This window comes from Haliotis rufescens, unplaced genomic scaffold (genome assembly GCF_023055435.1).
Source record: "Haliotis rufescens isolate VD_foot unplaced genomic scaffold, xgHalRufe1.0.p SCAF_37, whole genome shotgun sequence".
Lineage (NCBI taxonomy): Eukaryota > Metazoa > Mollusca > Gastropoda > Lepetellida > Haliotidae > Haliotis > Haliotis rufescens.
The window spans coordinates 1,483,484-1,510,195 of NW_025964079.1; the positions used below are offsets into that span (position 1 = coordinate 1,483,484).

At 43.0% G+C, this 26,712-nt stretch overlaps 1 protein-coding gene across 2 annotated transcripts in view; it reads right to left on the reverse strand.

The window, feature by feature from the left end:
- The window catches only part of LOC124140424 (DNA polymerase subunit gamma-1-like), a 31,499-nt gene extending 7,172 nt beyond the window's left edge, over positions 1-24,327 (reverse strand). Inside the window, exons 1-17 of one of the 2 annotated variants that reach the window (XM_048381291.1) lie at positions 24,240-24,327; positions 22,384-22,943; positions 19,875-20,070; positions 18,685-18,843; positions 16,147-16,287; positions 13,835-13,914; positions 13,112-13,294; positions 11,423-11,609; positions 10,307-10,407; positions 8,206-8,457; positions 7,025-7,193; positions 4,878-4,955; positions 3,988-4,145; positions 2,673-2,726; positions 1,754-1,871; positions 1,286-1,421; positions 287-393 (exon numbers count right to left, since the gene is read on the reverse strand). In XM_048381291.1, the coding sequence (XP_048237248.1) occupies positions 287-393; positions 1,286-1,421; positions 1,754-1,871; positions 2,673-2,726; positions 3,988-4,145; positions 4,878-4,955; positions 7,025-7,193; positions 8,206-8,457; positions 10,307-10,407; positions 11,423-11,609; positions 13,112-13,294; positions 13,835-13,914; positions 16,147-16,287; positions 18,685-18,843; positions 19,875-20,070; positions 22,384-22,937 (2,673 nt within the window). In that variant the 5' untranslated portion in view covers positions 22,938-22,943; positions 24,240-24,327. Of the gene's footprint in view, positions 1-286; positions 394-1,285; positions 1,422-1,753; positions 1,872-2,672; positions 2,727-3,987; positions 4,146-4,877; positions 4,956-7,024; positions 7,194-8,205; positions 8,458-10,306; positions 10,408-11,422; positions 11,610-13,111; positions 13,295-13,834; positions 13,915-16,146; positions 16,288-18,684; positions 18,844-19,874; positions 20,071-22,383; positions 22,944-24,196 lie in introns of both variants that reach the window. The other variant, XM_048381292.1, reaches the window with a different exon arrangement.
- Between the last annotated feature and the right edge of the window lie 2,385 nt (positions 24,328-26,712).

Consider the following 26,712-nt stretch of genomic DNA (forward strand, 5'->3'; position numbering starts at 1 on the left):
TGGCGTGGTCTCTGCTGATGCTGACAGTTTTCGCGGTCTTGCTGTGGAGGTCCCCCTTCCTTACTAGTGACCTACCCCATCACCTCTACCCTACCTTGGCGTGGTCTCTGCTGATGCTGACAGTCTCCGCGGTCTTGCTGTGGAGGTCCCCCTTCCTTACTAGTGACCTACCCCATCACCTCAACCCTACCTTGGCGTGGTCTCTGCTGATGCTGACAGTCTCCGCGGTCTTGCTGTGGAGGTCCCCCTTCCTTACTAGTGACCTACCCCATCACCTCAACCCTACCTTGGCGTGGTCTCTGCTGATGCTGACAGTCTCTGCGGTCTTGCTGTGGAGGTCCGTCTTGTCGGCCTTGTTACCCTGCAGGGTCATCCAGCCCAGCGCGGTGCAGCCTGCAACAGTGGTGTATTTCTTTGGTCCATCTTTTACAGAAGTATGGAAGCCTTTGAGGGCCTTTTGTTTTTCATTTTTTTCTTGAAATTTGAAGATACTAACTTGAAATTTCAAGATGATATGTTGATATTTCAATATACTAGGCTTAAAGTTCAAGATACATTATAAGTTGAAATTTCAAGATAATGATCTTGAAATTTCAAGATAATAAGTTGACATTTTAAGATTATAACTTAAAATTTCAACTTATTATCTTGAAATTTCAACTTATTATCTTGAAATTTCAAATCAGTATCTTGAAATTTCAACTAGTATCTTGAAATTTCAACCAAAAAAAACAAAATATCCAAATGGCCCTTGCTTCCGTACTGAAAACCATGCCCTTAATATTTATTAAAGTAAAGAAATATGCTGGTGCTTACAACTAAAAATGTACCATTATTATCTCCTTGTTAGATGCTCAAATATAAAATCAAGACCTTTTTCATGACAATAGTAGCCTTATTAACCAAGTTCCAGAACAATCTTTGTCTTCACATTTATTGTAAATTGAATAGTTACATACTTATCCCATCTCACACTAGACTATGCATTTCGTACTTCTTCCTTCAATCCCATGTGGAAATGAGATCGAACAAGGTTTTTCAGCTTCCAAAAACAAATCACCCGGACACATCCTAGCATCACCATGGTCACCACCCAAGCAAATGGGTCACTCACATCCTGTGCATAGCGACCTACACGACATGATCACTTGACAACCCCCGCCACATCATTCTCTTTCTTAGAGCTGACAGGCTAGAGGGGCTGTGATGCAGGGATGGTCGGGAGGGCATATAGCGTGTGAAATAGATACATGTAGGAGAGGTAATGTGGAAAGGGAATCAGTACCATGTATTTTCTGAAAGGTGGCGTCACCAATAATGGAGGCTATCCAGAGTTCCTGGGAGTCCACGTCTGCTCCCACAAAATGGTAGCCTGGAGGAACTTGGACCATGGCCTTCAACTCACTGCCGATGCGATCAGGCTGCAGAAACACAAACTCACATTACACCCTGCTAGGAAGTCCATCTGATGTTTCACAACACATAATTTTCTGTATCAAATTTTTAAAAGTTTCAGAAATAAGATTTTGGAAACATGTACAAGAACAACACTTTGCTTGAAGCATGAGTGAGTGAGTGAGTATGGTTTAAAGTCGCTTTTAGCAATATTCCAGCAATATCACAGCTGGAGACACCAGAAATGGGCTTCACACATTTTACCCATGTTGGGAATCAAACCCGGGTCTTCGGTGACGAGTGAATGCTTTAACCACTAGGCTACCCGACCGTCCTTGAAGCATGAGACTTGACTTACGTAGGCATTGCTGGCAGTCAGCCATGTTTGTTCGACAGCCCTGCGTGTGATGGTTCCTGCTGGGACAATCCTTGGCACCACTGCGCCGTACAAACCATCCTCCTCATAGTCCTCCTGGCTGCAAACACAGAGTATCTCGTCATGTCTACATACACACAGACAAGCTAGTCTTGTAGATACAGTGGTTTGTAGCTACCTCCCTTTGATCTGTGCATTGTGTTCATGTGTTTATGACTTCCAGCATCGTCGAGGCAAGAGCGTCCATTATCCTTTTTATCAAAGTCTTGTGTCCACCCTTGCCACATTAAGCCCACTTTCCTGTGGTCAATATGATTGGACTATCGCACATATCGATAGTGCAATCAGAGTGAGTGAGTGTGGTTATACGCCGCTTTTAGCAATATTCCAGCAATATCACGGCGGGGGGACACCAGAAATGGTCTTCACACATTGTACCCATGTTGAGAATCGAACCTGGGTCTTCGGCGTGATGAGCGAATGCTTTAACCACTAGGCTACCCGACCGCCCCTTAGTGTAATCAGAGAACATTTCACAAAATCATCATCCACGACTGGTACACCTTATTTATCGCTGCCTGTCTTTGTTGACACGTTTTTTTCATCTTTAAGCCCCCAACGATTGTTTTTGTGTCAGGGATGAAACTGCGAATGTCGTCGCCTATGGTAGTCGCCATCTTTGTGAAGCTATTCAAGATAAGAACAGCGATCTAATTGGATATCGCATGTTCATTACAAGGGGCACAACTCGTGATCTAAGTGAGGTGGCGCCAGGGTCGATCCATAAAAGTGGCCTTCATGTGGCAAAGGTAGAAACAAGGCTTTGATTAATAGGCTAGTGGACACGCTTGCCTCGGGATGAAGCACTTCCATCGGTAATGTGTTGATGTATCTACTTTACCTTGTAATGCTTTTGTGGAGTTCTCCTTTCTTCATCCACACTGACATCTGACCTCTAAAACATCAAACAATGAACAAACAATCATGGTGGTGAGGTGAGGGGAAATTGGGTTTAACGTCCAAGATTATTGCACTTATATAACGACATGCATCCATGTGTGTGTGTGTGGGTGCTTGTACTAGTCCGGACTGATGCTGATTTATAGTGCTAGCTACTGAGATACCATGCCGCAGTTTAACATGAATACCCCACTCAGACACAGTATACTGACTCCGGGCCTACCAGTCCTTGTTTTAGCCCCTGTAACAACAAGTACCACCTTTTAACGTCTGTTGGTATGACGTGGCCGAGGACTGAACCCCGGACCTTCCCCTCTCTGGGCGGATGCTCTACCACTGGACCATAGAGGCGGTTGAACAATCATGGAATCAAATAATGAACATATACCGAAATACTTGGAAAACACATAGTGGATGTTGATACGTAACGAGTCACGGGGAGCTTATGTTCAGGTATGACAATGTGAATGTGGATTCAAACTCAGCCAACATTATTGCCATGTTGCCAACCTTCAGACCTCACTACCACACACCAGTTTCTTTGTTTTTTGTCAGTTCACTGAAAATTATTTCCCAAATTCATTGTGTGTCAGTATAATCATAAACTTTAAACAGTCATCTTTCAGAAAAACATTTAACTTGTCTAAGCCTACAGAAGGGTACAGATAATCCACTGTGGTGCCCCACCTTCCTGGTTTCCATCCTCGACCATCCTGGCTACAACATCTCCATCTTATGATACATATCCTGGACCTGCTTGCCATGGCAGCCCAGTTATGGAAGTGTTTGTTTGTTTGTTTGTTTGTTGTTTAACTCCCCACTCAGCAATATTACATCTACATGACGACGGTCTGTAAATAATCGAGTCTCGACCAGACAATTTAGTGATTGATATCATGAGCATCGATCTACGAAACTGGGATATGATGGCATGCATCAACCAAGCCACCCGTTATCGGGTGTTCGGGCTCGGCTATTTGGTGGAAGCATTTCATCATATCCCAATTGCATAGATCGATGCTCATGATATCAATCACTGAATTTTCTGGTCTGACATGATTTTTACAGACCTCTGTCTCTACCATTGCTGAATAAGGCTTTAAATTACAACCAAATAAATAAAATACACTGGATAATCGGTGATGCCTGGTTTGATGCAAGGGGACCAGGGTCCGATCTAAGACATTTGTAACATGAAAATCATTTGTAAAACAGGAATGGGGGCAGATGTTAAAGTTTCCGTCAGCTTCACTCACTCAATTCTCTGCTGATTGTTCTTCCAGTAGGAGCACATTTTCCCCAGGGACAAAACCCGATCTGCGTCCGCCCCTGTGGCCGTACGCAGCGTGCCGTCCTCCACACGCAGCAGATAGTCCTTGGCCAGAGGGTTCCCCACACGCTTGCTGTTGCCGTCCTGGAGCAGACGACACATGAAGAAGGCAAGTACTTTGACAATGCATGCACATTCAACCAACTTCAGAAGTGTAATGCACAAACAGGACAAGGACGAACGAAAGAAATTACTACAATATCTTTTGCTTTTATGGAGGTAAAAGCTAAAACATGGTGTGCACACTGTGTCATATGCAAAGAATGCACACTGGCTTTTATGTTTAAACACAATAAATGCAAAATGAAATTAAAATCAATTCTTAAAAATTAATATATCTGAAAATATCTTCACAGACGGCTTATTCAATCATTAACAGTAGAGTGAGTGAATGAGTACTCTTTTACACTGCTTTGAGCAATATTCCAGCCATATCACAGCGGGGACACCAGAAATGGGCTTCACATGAGGGCAATCGAACCCGGGTCTTCGGCGTGACGGCCAAACGCTTTAACCACTAGGCTACCCCACCACCCCATATTAACTGTTGACAATCCGAAATCAGTGAAATTATTCAGCACAATAATCTAATGCAAACCCTGCCCATCCCTGAATATATAAGTCAGTTTACCCTGCAGGGAAGTGTGCTAGAAAGTCAGATGTCAAATCAGGAATCTACCTGTCCTCATTTCCATGACAATATTGACATTATTTTGTAAAAGAAATACAATTACATGCACTTCAATTGCTTCTGAGTCTAAAACAGCTGGTCAGAAATTCATTATGTGGAATCTTGTAGAACACAGTCAGACCTACCTTGTGTGGTATCTTGTAGAACACGCAGCCAGTCAGACTGATGTCAAAGGGTCCGTCACCAGGGGAGGCAGAGAAAGGCTACAAGACCAACGTTCATAAAGATTATATATTGAACAAATACTGAATTCATATGACCCGTGAAGATCCAGGTAGAAAAGGTCTTCAGCAACTCATGCTTGCCGTAAAAAGACTATGCTTGTCATTAGAGGCGAGTAACGGGATTGGGTGGTCAGGCTGTCTGACTTGGTTGATGCATGTCATCAATCCCAATTGTGTGGATCAATACTCATGATGTCAATCACTGGATTTTCTGGTCCAGACTTGATTATTTACAGACTGCCGTCATATAGAAAGAAAACTTGTAACAAATGTTATATTTGGGATAACACTTTCTAAGTAAAATACAGATTCTCATTCTTGGTTGGATCCCTGACTTTGTGTGCTGGGATTAGGTTCTGGCAGTGTGGGTTCCAATCCCGGACGGGCCTCAACCAAAAAAAGTACGAGAATCTGTACTTTACTAAGAAAGTGTTATCCCAAATATAACATTTGTTACATGTGACCACTTTCTACATGGCATTGTGTATTCATAAACAAAACTTGGTTATATAATGAGGCGACAGAATTGGATCGAGCAGGCATTGGTTGATTCAATGTTGCCGTACCACCATTTCCAGGGTTAGACGGGTGCCACTGTTTGGGCACTCACTCACCTTTTCGCTTTGACTTGATTATTTACAGACCACATCTTAAAGCTGGAATATTGCTGAGTGCGGCATTAAACAAAAAAACCAAAAAAAAATCATATAAATGTCAAGTTTATCTGAATAAAGCTGCTTCAAAAGAAAAGAAAAGATTCATATTTAGAAAGTTTGTAAACTATCTTTAAAAGAGTTCTTACTGCTAGAGTACTGACAATCTAATTGTTGATACAACAATCTCAGTAGTGTTCTCGCTGAGTTGTTGCTGCTAGATCAACATCTTGTACCAAGAGCCTATCATGAGCTATCAGTCATATAAGAAATAATTTGCATCAATAATCTGGTTTCATTAAGATATGGTGAATAATTATATTTGACAAACTTAAAAAAACAGATTCAAGCTAAACATCATCTTTCCGAGGCAAGGGCATTAACTGACTACATGTAAAAGTCCAGTTTCCATCCTTGCCGAACTAGGGTGATATTTTGTGACTTGATCGAAGCACCACCAGTGGCTATTACGAGTTGATTACAGTGACCAATAGGATTTCACCTATCATATCACTTGCATTTGCTTCAAACAAAATGGTGGTACCCAGTCAAGACGATCTGATTGATATTCAAGATAAATATTGTAATAAAATACCTTGTGAATTGCATGATATCACTTGAGCAATTTGATGCCAAATATGAAAATATTTGGAAAATATCTGTCAAAGTCCCATTGACGGTACACATGCTTTGCAAATCCTGCAGTCGACTGAAAATCTGTATGTTGAAATCCATGTTGTTTACGAACTGGATGTCTAGTTCTTTACATGATTTTAATTGGATTATGCGCAGACTTGTTAGGCCAGCCAAATTGTAACTCCGGAATTCCAGCCTAGTTCGGCAAGGGTGGAAACTGGACTTTTATAGTCAGTTAACGCCCTTTCCTCGGGAATAAGGCTAACCATCTACACCATGTGAGGAATGAAACACACACCACTGACTAGCCACTGCTGAAACTGAGGAAGTTTTTCTATCTTCCTCCATCTGATTGTCTACCTTCCCATGAGAGGTAAGACATATGTTTTGTTTGCTGTTTACTGTTGCACTCAGCAATATATTCCAGCTATGGTATCCTGTAAATAATCCAGTCTGGACCAGACGAACCAGAGATTGATATGATGAGCAACGACCCACGCCATCCTCGACCCGAAATCAAGTCTCACTTTGCAAAGCTATGTGTCACAATGTATATATACAATTCAATACTGGTTAAAGATCACCCACAATTAGAAGGCTGTGTTTTGCAATACCTCCAGCCAAGATAGATTAACCATAGTCACATGCAACAATATGGTTTTCCTTAACTTCTTTTGAGTAGTACATCAACCGTCTCACCTTGCATATGCAAATCAGGTATTCCTTAACTTCCTTAGGGTAGTATATAAACTGTCTCACCTTGCGAGGCTTTGTCTCGTTGACTAAGGCCCAGTGTCGTCTCAACTCTGCCAGCTCCATGGACTTGACATCGAATCCTCTCCCTAGCGGGTCCTCTGCCAGCTTGATCTTCTCGTAGTCGGGTCCGTACAGCTCCGGCTTGGTGTGAGCAAGGAACGCATGCAGGGAACTGAAGTACACAGACATGGGGATTGATAGCAGTGGTGGCTGTGTGTGAACATGTCTTAGTGGTAACATGGTTAGAGGATCAGCTGTCTGGGGGTGGGGATCCAGACTGTGACAGAGTCTAGATGTTTGGGAGTTCAGGGAAATTGAATCTGGGGGCTTGTTGAGTCTGAGGGATGTGGACCTCAAGATTGTTGACTGGTGGTTTAGAGGTTGAGAGGTTGAGAGGTTTAGAGGTTGAGGTTGAGAGAGGTTGAGAGAGAGGTTGAGAGAGAGGTTGAGAGAGGTTGAGAGAGAGAGAGAGTGAAGAGAGAGAGAGAGAATGAGAAAGAGGAGAGAGAGAGAGAGAGAGAGAGAGAGAGAGAGAGAGTCCAGGTGTTGAGTCTGGATCGATGCATGATAGAGACATGGGGTTAGAGAGACAAGGGATTGACTGGAGCCCAGGGGCTGGCAAGTCCAGGGTGTGCTAGGATGGGGGGTCGAGGGTGATGGCTACACTGTACTTCACATAGCGTAAGGGAACAGCAACTACTTGGACTATGCATGTACATTCAACCAACTTCCAAAGGGTGATGCACAAACAGGACCTGAATGAACGGAATTATTACAGACTTCAATTTCTTTTGGCGCTTATGGAGTGAGTGAGTGAGTGAGTGAGTGAGTGAGTGAGTGAGTGAGTGAGTGAGTGAGTGAGTTGGGTTTAACACCGCTTTTAACATTATTCCAGTTATTATATCACAGCGTGTCAGCTTAATGTGGGAGGAAAGCCCGAAAAGATGCAGGTCTCAGACGTTTACCACTTTGGTGAAACCCACGAGCACGGGTATGGTGCTGACAAACCTAGAAACATAATTGGGGCGAGCCGGGATTCGAACCCACAATCATAGGTTTCTGGCGTGCCTAAGGGACACAACTCTGCACAGCAAATCACAGCGCCTTAGACGACTGGGCCACCTGAGCCCCTCTTATGGAGGAAAAAACATAAAAAATGGCGTGGAAACAGCCAGAATCCTTACTGTATTGGAAACCGTTTCTCCTCCTTGTCCGAATCCTCTTCGTCATCCTGACTGGCCAAATCCCGATCCATCTCAGACTCCGTCTCCCCGGGAACCAAGTAACCCCACCCGTGCTGGTCATTGTAGTGGACGGGGTAGCCGTCCCAGGTGAGGCGGAGCAGCTTGGGGGTGACCCGTACCTGGGTGCTGATCAGGGAGGGGCCGGGGTACCAGTTCTCAGCCTTAGGGCGGGGACACAGGTCCCGGTACCAGCTGGAGGAGGCAAATGTAACATCTACAGTGAGTGAATGGAAGATGGTGGCAAGACTTCAGATCTGAAAACTTGTTCTACAATTCTAGACATGGAGATAGATGCCTCTAAATGAGTGTGGCTGTTATTGTCCCATGCGATGTTATAGTCTGGAAGGTAATTTAAGGTACTGACGTTTACTACAATATCTGAAAAACTATTGGACCTACTCCAGTCAAAGTTGGTATGAGATTATTAAACAGTCATACATAACTGGATATTACATTTAAAGACAATCGGTGCATGAATAAAAAATCTGTCTATTTAGCTATCACTATATTTCATCAACAACCAGACCTGTTCGTCACGGGTGGAACGAGCATTCATTGTAACAGCCATCTGCATAATGCTACCCCTGCGTCACAGGGCCATATGACACAGTTGAACCAATCAACTCAACTCGAAAGGGTGCATGGGAATCACGGTGTTAGCGTGCATGATTCCCGTGCAACCTTTCGATTTAAGTTGATTGGTTCAACTGTGGCTCATCAGGTGTGCTTCTTCTGAATACAAGTGCAGCTTACAGATGATCATTATGGAATGATGACAGTTGAACTGTATTGCCACTCTAAGTTACCACTGGAAGCGTGTACACACACAGGGACGAGTCAAAATTTAGTACCCGGGTACCCAACCCCCTATTACCCTACCCTACCCGGGTACCCGCTGTAGGTCTCAAGAGATGGGTACAAAATGTCCGTTTGGGAATTGTTTGACCATAGCCCTGGCAAAATATGTTTAGATACACATATTAAATGATCTGGTCATTCATACCCTGAAGTTTTATCATTGTTCAAACATATTAAAGTCAGACGGATGTGTGCATAGTCAGACAGAAATGCCAACGTTAGTGACTTGTAGTGTAACCACATTGAGTTCTATATAATGTTTGTCATTAAACAATATATCATGTGAGTAACCACGGGTCCGGGAAGTCCTGTGGGTACCCGGGTCCTACTCAGTACCCACCCGACCCGGGTAACCGAGTTACCCATCCCAGCCCTAATGTACACAAAATCCAGGGTTACTCATAAAGAAGGATCCTGAGTATTTGTGTAATTTTTATGCCAAATACTCCTTTTTGCTGCATCACAGTTTTTTAAATCAGTTCCTTGAAACATGTCTAAGGTACTGTATCAGAAATTGTTTATTTTCTTGTTGAAGTGCGTTGCGATCAATAAAGATATGCACCGAGTCACAAGTTTTCTTATCGCAATCGGCAATATTTCAGTTATATGTAGGTAGCCAGTAAATAATTGAGTCTGGACCAGAAAATCCAGAGACAGAGATTTATCTAGACCTGCTCAGAGGACGATATTCAGCCCTATGTCTGCAGCAAACGTCAGTTACAAATCCCAAATTGGAAATAGTGTTTCCAATTCAGGTTAATAAAGTCACAACTAATGTTATGCCGATGTTGAGGTGACTTGTATTTCACTGATAACAGGAACAATAAAAAAGAAGCGGCTTTCATTTACATTTCTGCATTAAATACAATGTTAAAATACATCTAAACATAAAATCTTTTCCAATTTTGAACAAAAACAACATTTTCCCCAATTTGCCTGATGAGGGTTCAGTGGTAATCCTAGATAATCCCCTAGTGATTGACCTTATGAGGAACGTTCTATGCTCATCAAGTCGATCAACCGATGCATTACGTATCCTCCAACTCCTATGGGACCAACGCTAACTCGAAATCCCCACAGGGCTTTCCATGACCTGTCTCCAAAAGTGAGGTGACACCCTGCATTATTCCAAGTATGGGTAAAAGTTCACTGTTAATTCACCTTCTCCACACAAAGTACTTACGCAGGATACCCAGCCATGAAAGTTTCGTTTTTAGGAACCCTGCCAGCTGTGGACATCACCATGGCAACCAGAGCCTCTCTCTCCTCTTGCTCTTCCTCTGTCTAGAAGAAGACACAAGATAAATCACACTCAACAAGGAGAGACATATAACATGCATATTACCGTATTCACTGTATTAAGCTTCCTGCTCCAACAAGAACCCCCTGACCAACAGCTGCACCAGTCCCTAGGTAATCTGGAGGTTAAACTGTTTGCTCGTCACGCCGAAGACCTGGGTTTGATTCCCAACATGGGTACAATGTGTGAAGCCCATTTCTGGTGTCCCACGCCGTGATAGTGCTGGAATATTGATAAATTCACAGAAAAAAACATACTCACTCACTCACCCGAGGTAATCCTTATTAACTCCCCATAATAAGCTTAAAAATTATGTCTTTCACAACACAGCTATATGACATCCAATCCCCATATTATGTCTATCACAACACAGCTATATGACATCCAATCCCCATATTATGTCTTTCACAACACAGCTATATGACATCCTATCCCAATATTATGTCTATCACAACATGCCTATATGACATTCACATATTATGTCTTTCACAACACGGCTATGACATCCAATCCCCATACTATTTCTTTCACAACACGCCTATATGACATCCAATCCCCATATTATGTCTTTAACAACATGGCTATATGGCATCCAATCCCCATATTATGTCTTTCACAACATGGCTATATGATATCCGATCCCCTAATTATGTCTTTCACAACATGGCTATATGATATCCGATCCCCTAATTATGTCTTTCACAACATGGCTATATGACATCCGATCCCCTAATTATGTCTTTCACAACATGGCTATATGACATCCGATCCCCTAATTATGTCTTTCACAACATGGCTATATGACATCCGATCCCCTAATTATGTCTTTCACAACACGGCTATATGACATCCGATCCACATATTATGTCCTTCTCAACAAGCCTATAAGACATCCAATCCCCATATTGAGCCCTTTTCAACAAGTCATGACATCGTGTCTCCAATGGCCAGTCTCGAGTTATGGAGACTTGTTACTGTGTAATACTGTGTAAAGTGTACCTGAATAATACAATCTTTGGCTGTCAACATGTCAACTCCATTTGGATTCTTGAAAGGTGGTTCTTCCTCTGTGTTATCTGAACTCTCTTCCAGCTGATTCTTGGGTTTAGACTTGGTGGATAGTTTCTTCAGCTTGTAGTCCTTGACAGTCCAGTCCAGGTCCCAGAGCCACGGGTCGTCCTTGTACCTAGGAACACGACCAGACACTCAATCTCAACATGAAACACATGAAACACTTTCATTTCAAGCTAACTTAACCTTCCTTGGTCTAATTTCACGAAATGAACAAAGACTGGGTATGTTATTTAACCATTTACTCCTATATAATATTCCTGCTATATGACGGTGTTCTGTCAGACTTAATTATAGAACTGTTCTCCAAAACGCACCCAATGTATAAAGATCGAATCACATGAACACACCAACGTATGGCCCTGACTGAAATGTGAGGTTTGTGGACAGATATAAGATGAAAGGGGCATCAGTTATTTAGTTAGCGTTAGACTACCGTGAGGACGACATACCCATAGTGAAGTGAACTGTAGTTGAGTGGACCAGACAATCCTGTTATTGATACTATATGCAATGATCTGACTTGACATGCAATCACCGAGCCAGACCACCCAATCCATAATCAAATATAGAGTCTCCGCTTACGACCAGCATGAATTGCCGGGGATCTGTTCTGAACCCACAATCCCAAGGGTGACCTCAGGCTAGGACCATCAAAATTTATAGCAAAGTTTCACAATTGAAGACATTGTGTTCCCACTGTCACAGGGTAAATAAAGCATATTGGTATGGCTCTTTTTCCAAAAATTGTCCAAATTTGTGACTTACTGACAATTATTCACGTCACAACTTTCTGTTCCTTTGTACCTGTGGTGGTGAATAAGGTTTTTAGACTTGAGTCTGCAATATTACACGGACACGTATGGACAATCAAATATACTACTCAAAAGAAGTAAAAGAACATCTACATTTGGAAGGCTTTGTTGTAATACCTCCAGCCATGACAGATTAACTATTAACTAGGCGTTCTTAACATCTTTTGAGTAGCATAGATATGGGAATAAAATTTTGTGGGAATCACATTTTGCAAATTCCAGAGTATGCATATACTAGGGCTCTAGGGCTGGGACGAGTCAAAATTTACTACCTGGGTACCCAACCCCCTATTACCTGACCCTACCCAGGTACCCACTGTAGGTCTCAAGAGAAAGGTACAAAATGTCCGAGTGGGAATAGTTTGACTGCAGCCCTGGCAAAAAGTAATTAGATACATGTATATAACGAGCTGGTCATGCATACACTAAAGTTGACTGAAGTCTTATCATTATTTAAACATATAAAGTCAGAAGGAATGCGTGCATAGTCAGAAAGAAATGCGAACATTGGTGACTTGTAGTGACCATGGAGTTCTAGATAGTTTTTGTAATTAAACAATACATCACATGACAAACCACAGGTCCAGGTTGTTGTTGTTGTTGGTTTGTTGTTTAATGCAATATTCCAGCTTTTTGACGACGGTCTGTAAATAATCGAGTCTGGACTAGACAATCCAGTGATTGACATCATGAGCATTGATCTACGCAATTGGGATACGATGACATGCATTCAACGAAGTCAGTGAGCCTGGCCACCCGACCCGAGTACCCGAATTACCCGTCCCTTCGCTAATAAACTCACCCATCATTCTCCAAGAGGGCACAGGCATCATTGGCCAGGGTCATGAGCAGGTTCTTCAGCTCACGCTGCATCTCGGAGTACGTGGTGTTCGACTGTTGTTTGTACCGCTCCCAGTTGGTGTTCACCGGCAGGTACGCCGTCCCCATCTCCAACATCCCCGCCAGGGTCACAGGGTGGGGGAACCTGCTCAGAACAAATACCTTCATATAGCATTGTATAACATGTAGGCTCGACTATCTGGCACATGTACTTTTACAAGAGTAGTGTAATATTTAAGAACAATCTAGAGATACTATTGAGTTAGTTTGGTTTAACGCTGCTTTGATCAACATTTCGGTTATATGACGGCGTGTACGCTTGATGTGGGAGGACGGCCCGAATTGATGCAGGTCTTAGTTATTTATTTCTTTGGTTTAACCGACACACTTTGTTTGTTTGTTTGTTGTTTAACGCTGCACTCAGTCATATTCAAGCTATATGACAGCGGTCTGTAAATAATCAAGTCTGGAACAGACAATCCACTGATTGACATCATGAGCATCGATCTATGCAATTGGGATATAATAACATGCATCAACCAAGTCAGTGAGTCTGACCAACCGATAACATTAGAAAGTGACTAACCACAGGTCTGGGAAGTCCTGTGGGTACCTGGGTCTTACTCAGTACCCACCTAACCCGAATACCCGAGTTACCCGTCCCAGCCCTATTCCTGTGACTCACCTCTGTAGGTACTGTGGCCAGAGTTTCCGGAACACGGCCTGGGTCGCCAGCACATCATTGGCACAGTACATCATCAGCTCCTGTACATGTGATACACATGAGTTGCTGAACACAAATACAGCAGTACCCCAGCTACAACACACTGGCCCGTAAATACGGTACACAATCGAGTTGAGGCCAGACAATCCAGTGACAGAAATCAGGACCAGGCGTCGAGGAATGAAGACACACCAGCTAGACTGTCACAGAGCCTTCCCCGCGGAGTTCAGTCAACTCTTGCAATATCGTATTCGACGTAATAAGCCCCCACGGCGATATTTGCTAATATATTGGCAAGTGAACAATCCCAATTAGCACCCCTTCCGATTGATCAATGTACACAAGACTTATTTATTCGAATATAATACACACTCGTGTGTTATATGCACCCTTAATTATGGGCAATTAAATTCTGGAAAAATATATCTGTCGTATATAAACAGTCAGGGCGCTTATTACGTCGAATACGGTAACCATATGTTACCAGAGACCAATTCTACACTGGAACCATATGTTACCAGACACCAATTCTATACTGGAACCACAGGTTACTGGGGACCAAGTGTACACTGGAACCACAGGTTACCAGAGACCAATTCTACACTGGAACCATATGTTACCAGAGACCAATTCTACACTGGAACCATATGTTACCAGAGACCAATTCTACACTGGAACCATATGTTACCAGAGACCAATTCTACACTGGAACCACAGGTTACTGGGGACCAAGTGTACACTGGAACCACAGGTTACCAGAGACCAATTCTACACTGGAACCATATGTTACCAGAGACCAATTCTATACAGGAACCACAGGTTACTGAGGACCAAGTGTACACTGGAACCATATGTTACCAGAGACCAATTCTACACTGGAACCATATGTTACCAGAGACCAATTCTACACTGGAACCATATGTTACCAGAGACCAATTCTATACAGGAAATATATGTTACCAGAGACCAATTCTATACAGGAAATATATGTTACCAGAGACCAATTCTATACTGGAACCACAGGTTACTGGGGACCAAGTGTACACTGGAACCATATGTTACCAGAGACCAATTCTATACTGGAACCATATGTTACCAGAGACCAATTCTACACTGGAACCATATGTTACCAGACACCAATTCTATACTGGAACCATACGTTTCCAGAGACCAATTCTACACTTGAACCATACGTTACCAGAGACCAATTCTACACTGGAACCATAAGTTACCAGAGACCAATTCTACCTCGGAGCCATCAGTTACTGGGGACCAAGTGTACACTGGAACCATACGTGACTAGGGACCAATTCTACTCTGGAACCTTAGCTTACTGGCAACCAATTCCTTTTTAGTTCAACCAATCAGATTGTGGCACACAATTCGATTCCTCTCACAATATGCTGTTTGTCTGTTGTCTAACGCCATTCTCAGCATTCCAGCTGTGTGACTGTGGCCTGTAAATAATCAAGTCTGGACCAGACAATCCAGTGATTGGTATTGTGAGCAACAACACATGACATCGGGGAATGAGGGCACGCAATCAACCAAATCACTGTAAAAGTCCAGTTTCCACCCTTGATCATAGCGACTCGATCGTAGCGCCACTAGTGGTCATTATGAGTTATGTCCCTTCTATGTCCCTCTTATTGATCTGATTCCACCTCTCATTTCACTTGCATTTGCTTCAAACAAAATGGCAGCGAAGTCAAGACGTTAAGACATTTGATTGATAATCAAATTCTATATTGTGATAAAATGGGTCTTACTCCGTACATCAAATCAGGTTAGCACCTTGATTAAAAACATGAAAGGGTTTGGAAAATATCTGTTGACGCCAAATTAGCGGTACACATGCTTTGCAAATCCTGCAATCGACCAAAATCTGCATGGCAGTTTACGAGACAGAGGTTGATTTGGTTACGCGATTTTGATTGGACTATGTCTCATTAGTCCAGCCAAAATATAACTCCATAATTCCAGCCTATTTCGGCAAGGGTGGAAAAGGGACTTTTATAGTCAGTTAACTCCCTTGCCTCGGGTAGATGCATCTTATCCATCAAGTTGCCTCTTATGACCATCACAGATTGCTGGAGACCTATTCTAACCCAGGATCCCCTTGGGGTTCTTACAATAGGGGGAATACATTAAAGTGTACTTAAAGCGAGTCTAGCAATGGTTGTACGAGAGTACAGTACTTAAGTAGGGTACTTAAAGCGAGTCTAGCAATGGTTGTACGAGAGTCTCATTGTTTGTGTTTGTGTCGCACCTACCTGGAACTGATGCCTTACGTCCTGCATGTTGCCCTCAATGAACACCTCCCGCGTGGCTTTCTTCAGTGGCGCCCCCTGGCAGTGGAGTTGGTACACGTCGTTCAAGTTGTTCATGGTACTGATCCTCTTCCAGTCCTCGCTCTGTGTCACAGAATACATCCATCACAGCAACTCAAGGTGAGGTGAAGTAGGGTTTAACACTGTGTTCAAGATAAGTTCACTTACATGTACGTGCATCGATGCACGCATGTCTGCTTGTACTAGTCTTGACGTACCGCTAGCCCATATATATATCATGCAGCAGTTTAACATGGGTACCCCACTCAGACACAGTATTCTGACTCTTGAGCCGACCAGTCCTTGTTTCATCCACTGAATGCCAAAACTGGTAGACAGGGTAACAAGTACCATCTTTTATTGTCTTTTGGTATGACATAACCAAAATACAAACGTCAAGAGGCATGTGATTACTTTAACGCTCAGTGATGATAGAACTAAGTTCTTCTGTAAAAGTGTTTCCATGAAAGCAATTAAACTTTATAATTATAAACTACAACAAATTGATCTTATTTCTCTAATATACACCGTGCCTTTTCTATCTTGTGACTTTCACTGTGCCACTTCTAGTGATCCTCCACGCCCTACTCACACTGTCACTGTGCCACTTCTAGTGATCCTCCATCCCCAACTCACACTGTCACTGTGCCACTTCTAGTGATCCTCCACCCCCAACTCACAGTGTCACTGTGCCACTTCTAGTGATCCTCCAACTCACGGTGTCACTGTACCACTTCTACTGATCCCCCACCCCCAACTCACAGTGTCACTTCTAGTGCTCCCCCATTCCCCACCATACAGTGTCACTGTGCCACTTCTAGTGACCCCTCACCCCCAACTCAGTGTCACTGTGCCACTTCTAGTGATCCTCCACCCCCAACTCACACTGTCACTGTGCCACTTCTAGTGATCCTCCACCCCCAACTCAGTGTCACTGTGCCACTTCTAGTGATCCCCAAACTCACAGTGTCACTGTGCCACTTCTAGTGATCCTGCAACTCACAGTGTCACTGTGCCACTTCTAGTGATCCTCCACCCCCAACTCACAGTGTCACTGTGCCACTTTTAGTGATTCCCCACCACCAACTCACTGTGCCACTTCTAGTAATCCTCAACCCCCAACTCACAGTGTCATTGTGCCACTTCTAGTGATCCTCCACCCCCAACTCACAGTGTTATTGTGCCACTTCTAGTGATCCCCCAACTCACAGTGTCACTGTGCCACTTCTAGTAATCCTCAACCCCCAACTCACAGTGTCACTGTGCCACTTCTAGTGATCCTGCAACTCACAGTGTCACTGTGCCACTTCTAGTGATCCTCCACCCCCAACTCACAGTGTCACTGTGCCACTTTTAGTGATTCCCCACCACCAACTCACTGTGCCACTTCTAGTAATCCTCAACCCCCAACTCACAGTGTCATTGTGCCACTTCTAGTGATCCCACAACTCACAGTGTCACTGTGCCACTTCTAGTGATCCCCTAACTCAGTGTCACTGTGCCACTTCTAGTGATCCTCCACCCCCAACTCACAGTGTCATTGTGCCACTTCTAGTGATCCTCAACCCCCAACTCACAGTGTCATTGTGCCACTTCTAGTGATCCCACAACTCACAGTGTCACTGTGCCACTTCTAGTGATCCCCTAACTCAGTGTCACTGTGCCACTTCTAGTAATCCTCCACCCCCAACTCACAGTGTCATTGTGCCACTTCTAGTGATCCTCCACCCCCAACTCACAGTGTCATTGTGCCACTTCTAGTGATCCCACAACTCACAGTGTCACTGTGCCACTTCTAGTGATCCCCTAACTCAGTGTCACTGTGCCACTTCTAGTGATCCTCCACCCCCAACTCACAGTGTCATTGTGCCACTTCTAGTGATCCTCCACCCCCAACTCACAGTGTCATTGTGCCACTTCTAGTGATCCTCCACCCCCAACTCACAGTGTCATTGTGCCACTTCTAGTAATCCTCCACCCCCAACTCACAGTGTCATTGTGCCACTTCTAGTGATCCTCCACCCCCAACTCACAGTGTCATTGTGCCACTTCTAGTGATCCCACAACTCACAGTGTCACTGTGCCACTTCTAGTGATCCCTGAACTCACGGTGTCATTGTGCCACTTCTAGTGATCCCCGAACTCACGGTGTCAATGAGCCACTTCTACTGATCCCCCAAATCACAGTGTCACTGTGCCACTTCTAGTGACCCCCCAACCCGAACTCATGGTGTCACTGTGCCAGTTCTAGTGATCCCCCAATCTTAACTCACACTGTCACTGTGCCACTTCTAGTGATCCCCCAATCTTAACTCACAGTGTCAATGTGCCACTTCTAGTGATCCCCCAACCCCAAATCACGGTGTCACTGTGCCAGTTCTAGTGATCCCCCAACTCACAGTGTCAGTGTGCCACTTCTAGTGATACCCCAACCCCAGCTCACGGTGTCACTGTGCCAGTTGTAGTGATCCCCCAACTCACTGTATCACTGTGCCATTTCTGATGCTTCTCCTGGTGTTCCAGGACCTCCTTCCTCATGCTTCTCCCGCCGCTCGCCTGGTACAGGATCCGCTGAAAGTTGGTCAGGCCGCAGATCGCGATGTGCATCGACATCGTGTCTAGAAACCGTATTGGTTTGGCCTGGGAATGAAGAGAGGAAGGAAGTCGAGGAAGGGGATGAAGGCAGTTACATACAAAACATACATCATGGGAAAACGTTAACTATCATTTTTAAAAATTCTACATTATCAGAATCTAAGAAAACAAAGAGTAACAGAATAACAGAAATAATAGGGTAAATAGCTACAGAATTCTGTAAAACTAGGTTAACAAGAGTATAACGTCAAACCTTTCATCGGACTGAAATGGGACAGCTTTTATAGACATTTGAAAGGTCTGAAAATATAACTTACCCGAAACAATAAGGTCACTGACAGGAGAAAATAAATAACGACAAGGAGCAAACAACATAGATTCTGTCTAATCCATGTTCATCAAAAGTCTGTGACGAAAATCCTCAAATCTACAGACCCAAATGTGTCTTGGCAAAATTTGTGGTATATTTTTAGCATTAATATTTGGATAAGTACACAGTGACAGCAAGAACCGGTATTTCTGTAGAGGGGTATGTCTGGGTTACTCTCCATTCCATAAAAATATCATAGCCGAAGCCCTGCAGGGACAGAGGCCAATTATTTTTAAGGATTGGCGAGTTATGAGTGAGTGAGTGAGTATGGTTTTACGCCGCTTTTAGCAATATTCCAGCAATATCACGGCGGGGGACACCAGAAATGGGCTTCACACATTGTCTCCATGTCGTGAATCGAACCCGGGTCTTTTTGGCACGACGAGCGAACGCTTTAACCACTAGGCTACCCGACCGCCCCCGGTGAGTTATGAGGTTATCCCCTACATAAAACACATCCCTATTTTTAGACTGACAAAACATTCTCTTGTAGAAAATATTGAAAAATATAAATGGACTCTTTGTAGTCTGTATTTATTCTGAGTGAGTCGCCCTTGCATAATGCAAACTAATTGAAAATGGTTCAAGATAGTGTGTAATTGACAAACAACTCTCCATTCCTGAAAAATAATGGAACGTTTAAACAATGGAATGACATCACAGATGTGTTTTATTCAGCCCCCTCCGCAGCCCTGCTTGTACTTACCTGTATATAATATTCCTCTTTCACGAAGGATCTGTCAAAACCCACATTGTGACCGATGATGAGACGTTTCTGCCACTGGCCACCAGGGGGAGCATTGGAGCCTCGCTTTGTCTCCAGCGGGATCAAGTCCGCCAAAGTCGGCTTGTCAGACCAGCGGAACTTGTCTTCAACAACATAATCACTGACCCACGAGTACCTGATCACAGAGTTAGAAGAAAACATGTGAAAGGAATATTGAAAGCATGTGAACAGAGCACATATTGGTAACCTGTCATTGTAAATAATGATGTATGAACCAAATGTGAACTACTGTGAATCTTGATAGAATTTGATATATCTTTTGATTTACTAGTTATTGCATTTTGTATTGCCATTAGGAATTGTCATGGTAAGTGAGTGAGTGGGTAAGTGAGTAAGTGGGTGAGTGAGTGAGTGGGTGGGTGAGTTGGTGGGTGGGTGAGTGGGGGATGGGTGAGTGAGTGAGTGAGTGAGTGAGTGAGTGAGTGAGTTGGGTTTAAAGCGTTTAAAGCTTTTAATAGTATTCCAGTTATATCACGGCATTTCAATTTAATGTGGTAGTGAGCGAGTATGGTTTACGCTGCTTAGGGCAATATTTCAGCAATATCATGGCAGGGGACAGCAGATGTACCAATGTTGTGAAGTGAACCCAGGCTTCCGGCGTGGCAAGTGAATGCTTTAACCACTAGGCTACTCGTCCGCTCCATTTAATGTGGGCGTGAGTATGGTTTTACGCCTCTTTTATCAATATTTCAGCAATATCATATGGCAGGGGACACCAGAAATGGGCTTCACACATTGTACCAATGTTGGGAAGTGAACCCAGGTCAAGTGAACGCTTTAACCACTAGGCTACTCGACCGCCCCATTTAATGTTGGAGGAAATCCCTAAGTGATGCATGTATGTACTACTTCAGTGACACCCATGAGCAAGGGTATGGTGCCATCAAACCTAGAAGCATAATTGGGACGAACCTGGATTCAAATTCAAGGACAGGAAAAAGTTAAGGCATTCAAGAATAAGATATGTAGGGGTTATCAACAATTCCATGCCTTGTTTTATTTGTAACTGACAGCATTTGCCAGAGGTTTGAAACATAATATTCTGGACATTGTATCATGAAGCACATGTACAAATCAGTAAATATATAACCATGGCCGTAACAAGCAATCTGCCTGGTTAGAAAACTGCACAGAAAAATATACTTAATTAATATTCCATAATATAATTAGATATTCACATGGTGAAAATATAATATATTAGAAGCACAACATTTTGCCATCAAGGCAAATACCATGATGCTAAAATCTTGACGGGAGGGAAAATAAATCCAGGAAAAGAGTTTGAAAGTTAAGAGGGTCCAGGGTCCTTAACAGTTGCTGCGATAGCAATGTACAGTATTAAAATGAGTGAGTGAGTGAGTGAGTGAGTATGGCTTTACGCCGCTTTTAGCAATATTCCAGCAATATCACGGCGGGGGACACCAGAAATGGGCTTCACACATTGTACCCATGTCGGGAATCGAACCCGGGTTTTCGGCGTGACGAGCGAACGCTTTAACCACTAGGCTACCCGACCGCCCCGTATTAAAATGAAGCGATCCCCTATTCGCATCAGGGCTATGACAAGGAGTTTCACCATGTTCATGGAGAAATTGGAAGACTTTGAAACGGTACAAGCATCTGGGCTTTGAAACTATAAAAAGAACCAACTTGATATTACAGCTTCTAAAATGCTACTTAAAATTCAAGGTAAATCAAAAACTTTATGTTATTTTCTGCTTAGAAACGGACCCGTGAAGATCCGGGTTAGAATAGGTCTTCGCCAACCCAAGCATGCTGTAAAAGGCGACTCATGATGACAATCACTGGATTGTCTGGTCGAGACTCAACTATTTACGGACAGCCGTCATATAGATGAAATATTGCTGAGTGCCATCTTAAACAACAAACAAATGTAAATGTAAAAGGCGACAATGCTTCTCATAAGAGATGACTAACCGGATTGGGTGGTCAGGCTCGCTGACTTGGTTGATGTATGTTATGGTATCCTAATTGTGTAGATCGATGATCATGGTTTGGTTTTTGGTTTGGTTTGTTGTTTTACGCCGCACTCAGCAGTATTCCAGCTATATGACGGCGGTCTGTAAATAATCGAGTCTGGACAAGACAATCCAGTGATTAATATCATGAGCATCGATCCACGCAATTGGGATCAAAGACATGCATCAACCAAGTCAGCGAGCCTGACCACCCGATCCCGTTAGTCGCCTTTTACGACAAGCATAGTCACCTTTTATGGCAAGCATGGGTTGCTGAAGACCAATTCTACCCCGGAATCTTCACGGATCCGATGATCATGATGTCAATCACTCGATTATCTGGTCCAGCACTCAATTATTTACAGACCACTGTCATATAGCTGGAATATTGTTGAGTGCGGCATTAAACAAAGAAACAAAGAAACAAAGCTTAGAAACATATTACCGACCAGTATTTATCTGAAACAGCGGTTGCCATGGTGGGGAACTGTCCTTCAGTCACGAGACACTCAATATCAAACACAAGGGCTCCTTCCTCCGGGTGTGGCACTGCCGTCGTGGATCCATCTGGGAAATACTTTGTCCAGCCCTTGCTGTAGACCCACTCCTCAGGCAGTGGCGGCGTTTCCGAGCTGCACAGGCTCTCCGCCATAGCCTTATACTCAGCTATTTGCTGTTCAGCTATCTTGAAGAAATGTTCCTCAATGGAACTGCCTTGAAGTGGTGGCAGTTTTAAGTCCACATCATTTAGAACTGTGGTTGCACGGTTCCATAAACCATGTTTTTGGAGATGATTCTCTACAGACTTTAATTTTTTACTTACGGTTTCAGCAAGTTCTGTTTCTTTGAAAATTTGTTTATGTAAAGTCTCAGAGAGCATTTGAATTTGGAGAGGGTTTGTACGTTGTGGAATGGTATCTTGGAGTTTGTTCACTGTTCGATGAAACCATTGTCTGCGACACCAGGTGTTCCAGTGACATGCCTTGCGTGGGAGAGCTTGCATTGTTATCTGCAGATGAAGCAAAAACTCATATCATAAAACAGAATTTATATCACACTGTCTCATGAGTCTGTACCCTGGTTGTCACACAGTACCTGTGTGTGTAACGATGAACATGATAAAGATGTCTTTGAGCAACCATATGCAACTGGTTGACTAATGTATTTTACAATCATGGGAGCTTCTCAAAAGTAACAGTTCGCTCTCATTATCTGAGTCTTCATTATCTTCAAGGGGCGGTCGGGTAGCCTAGTGGTTAAGCGTTCACTCGTCACGCCGAAGACCCGGGTTCGATTCCCGACATGGGTACAATGTGTGAAGCTCATTTCTGGTGTCCCCTGCCGTGATATTGCTGGAATATTGCTAAAAGTGGCGTAAAACCTAACTCACTCATTATCTTCATATTCAAAGAAAAGGGGCTTATCTGAGGCCTCATTATTTTAAAGTCACATGACACACATTTTTAGAGTAAACATGAACTGTTTCAGTTTATTTTCAAATAATAAAATCTTGCAAATGCATGGTACACACATTACAATCTCAATCATTGTGTTGCATAGTTGTTGAGTTAGTGCAAGGCACATGTAGAGATTCAGGAATACATATTGGCTTCATTTGATTATTTGACATAAAATCATGACTGGTAGATTAACATTAAGTCTCTGAAATCTTTACTACACAATATCCTTCTTGACCCTATTCTGATTTCAGAACAGAGTTAGCTTGAGCTGGCTAGACTTGCTTTTGTATGCATTTCTAGATTTTTTTGTCATAAAATAAATATATTCCACGGTCATGGTGCAGGACTACATGACTGTGTACATGGTGTAATTTTCCTTACTGGCCATGCTGACAAGTAACATGCATTTTTTAGGATAACAGATGTTTAAACTGATTACCGGTACATTAAAGCTGACATAAGGCCCAAATATGTTTTGGAGCGACTCACTGACTGATTTGTCACATAGACTTTATAAGCCTAGCTATTGCACGCTACATTAATATTATTTTATATCGACATATTAGCTATTTGACAATTGATAAATTAGCCAGCTAGTTCTGGTTTGGGCATAGTGTGAATGTTTTATTTAATATGTATCTTCTCGAAAGATTCATCAGACATATGCCGGAGTCAGTTAGTTCTGTACTGAGTCTGGAGCTGTCACAATCACATCCTGTCAGCATATCGGCTCGTGTTCCAAATTGATCTATTCACTCGCGCTGCTATGTTCCACCTTAGTAAACGCAAGTAATCGGCGTACATGAGAATATTACAGGTGCCACGCGCCAGCTATATTAAGTAACCTTGTTTGGTGTACTGATAACCGCTTTCAATGACCACTCATGATCGCACACAGAATGTTTACATCTTTAAATCCCTGAACCTGAACACATGTTTAAAGGGGAGGTAACAACAGCCTAACGTGTTTATGCATACCACAAGGAAACAAGCACAATACGGATCACGTTTACCGGGATACTCCATTTCTCATCTGAAGGTCCTCCAAAAGTATATTTGATGTTAGAAAAATATATGTTCATGCTTTCTCATCGCGCCACAGTGTTGGTAGTTTCAATGATGACAATATGACATTCAAACGAGCAATCTGCCTTCCACAGACTGCATTTAAATAGAGAACATTATCCGAGTGTATCTAAATATCATATATAACTTTATAAGGAATACAAATAGCATTATGTCAGCCTTGACGAGCACATATTAAAGTATTACTAATATTTAAGACAGGAAACACACAAGGGTAATCGTCTCTTCATATATAATGTCCTTCTTGATAAATTCTTTAGGACGTTCTTTCATACAAAGAAGTAACTTTAGAAAAGAAATCTCTGAATGAATACAGCGCATGAGTGAACTGTCCATTTACCAAATGACGCCAAATACTCTGCAGCTACGTTTGCTTACAGAAGCCCTCACACGTCAGTAAACAAGTATTGAACTTATAAGGCAGGTCAGGCTTTGTACGGGAAACTAAAAATAATACTTCCTGTCAGGTGAGGTCTTTGGGTGACCTCATTTGCAAATTTATCGGATCGTGCTACCATAATGATATATAAGTTGTATATATGATATATATGTTACATATATGATATATATGTTGTACATATAATATATATGTTGTATATATGATATATATGTTAAAATAGTTGTGAAAAATAAGGTGAGTAGAATAAATCTGAGATAGCCGATAGATAACTGAGAAGTAGCTGGAACATACATGTGACCTTGAGATAACCATTTGTGAGTGAGTGAGTATGACGTTTACGCCGCTTTTAGCAATATTCCAGCAATATCAGTGCGGGGGACACCAGAAATGGGCTTCACGCATTGTACCCATGTCGGGAATCGAACCCGGGTCTTCGGCGTGACGAGCGAACCCTTTAACCACTAGGCTACCCGACCGCCCCATAACCATTTGTGAAATTACAGGAATGACCGCCGTCATATAGCTGGAATATTGCTGAGTGCCGCGTTAAACAACACACAATCAAACTAACAACGAACATGGTAGCATTCGCGTGTCTTCTTTGAGCGGCATTTAGAAGCTGGAGTACTAAATGTGGATAAGATATATGGACGGACTTGCTTGATAACGGTGTAAAGAAACGTCCACCATAAAGATGTTGTTTATGCATATATCGTATCCTTACTCAGCACACTCCTGCCAGGCATATCATTCCCTTTCACTTGTAACTAGGGGCGACGGGGTAACCTAGTGGTTAAAGCGTTCCCTCGTCACGCCGAAGACCCGGGTTCGATTCCCGACATGGGTACAATGTGTGAAGCCCATTTCTGGTGTCCCCCGCACTGATATTGCTGGAATATTGCTAAAAGCGGCGTAAAACCATACTCACTCACTATACGAGATCAGTGGAACCGCATTGTCAATTGCATATTTAGATCTATGCGTAAAGATTTAGAGTGTCAAAAATCTCCCCACTGCACAAGCCCGTATGATATGAAAAAAATGACTTCAGCTTTCCAAAAACCAACCTTCCCTATATGTTGAGCAATATGCGAGCATCCCAAGCCTTTCATGTCTACATTTCACAACTTTTGAGGTACATTCGAGCATGCGCTTTCTTTGAAGGTTTCGAAGAGCGTCAAGCGACTCATGCTTAAACGTTGTTTGATCAAGGCTACATCATTAAGGACTCAGTAAAGCTTATAAAATGTTTTATGATAGACACGTGTGAGTGAGTGAGTGAGTTAGGTTCAACGCCGCTTTTAACAGTATTCCAGTTATATCGCGGCGTGTCAGCTTAATATGGGAGGAGGGCCCGAAGTGATGCAGGTCTCAGACGTTTACCACTTCGGTGAAACCCACGAGCACGGGTATGGTGCTGACAAACCTAGAAACATAATCGGGGCGAACCGGGATTCGAACCAACAATCATAGGTTTCTGGCGTGCCCAAGGGACGCAACTCTGCACAGCGAATCGCGGCGCCTTAGACGACTGGGCCACCCGTGCCCCCTAGACACGTGTGCCTTACATGAAGTACATCTAGTTTTTTCCGTTGATATACATACTGTCAACAGGAAGGGACCAAAAAATATAAAGTTAGAAGTTAAAAGTAAAGTAAACCTGATTTAAAGGTATAATGTACTACAGTAAACTACGGTTATAACGAACTCAAAGGGACCACTAATTTTAGTTCTTTGTAACCGTAGTTCGTTATAAACATATATACACCATATATACAGCAAATGGCTTGGACAAAAAAAACCCAGTTCGTTACATCCGCCAGTTCGTTATA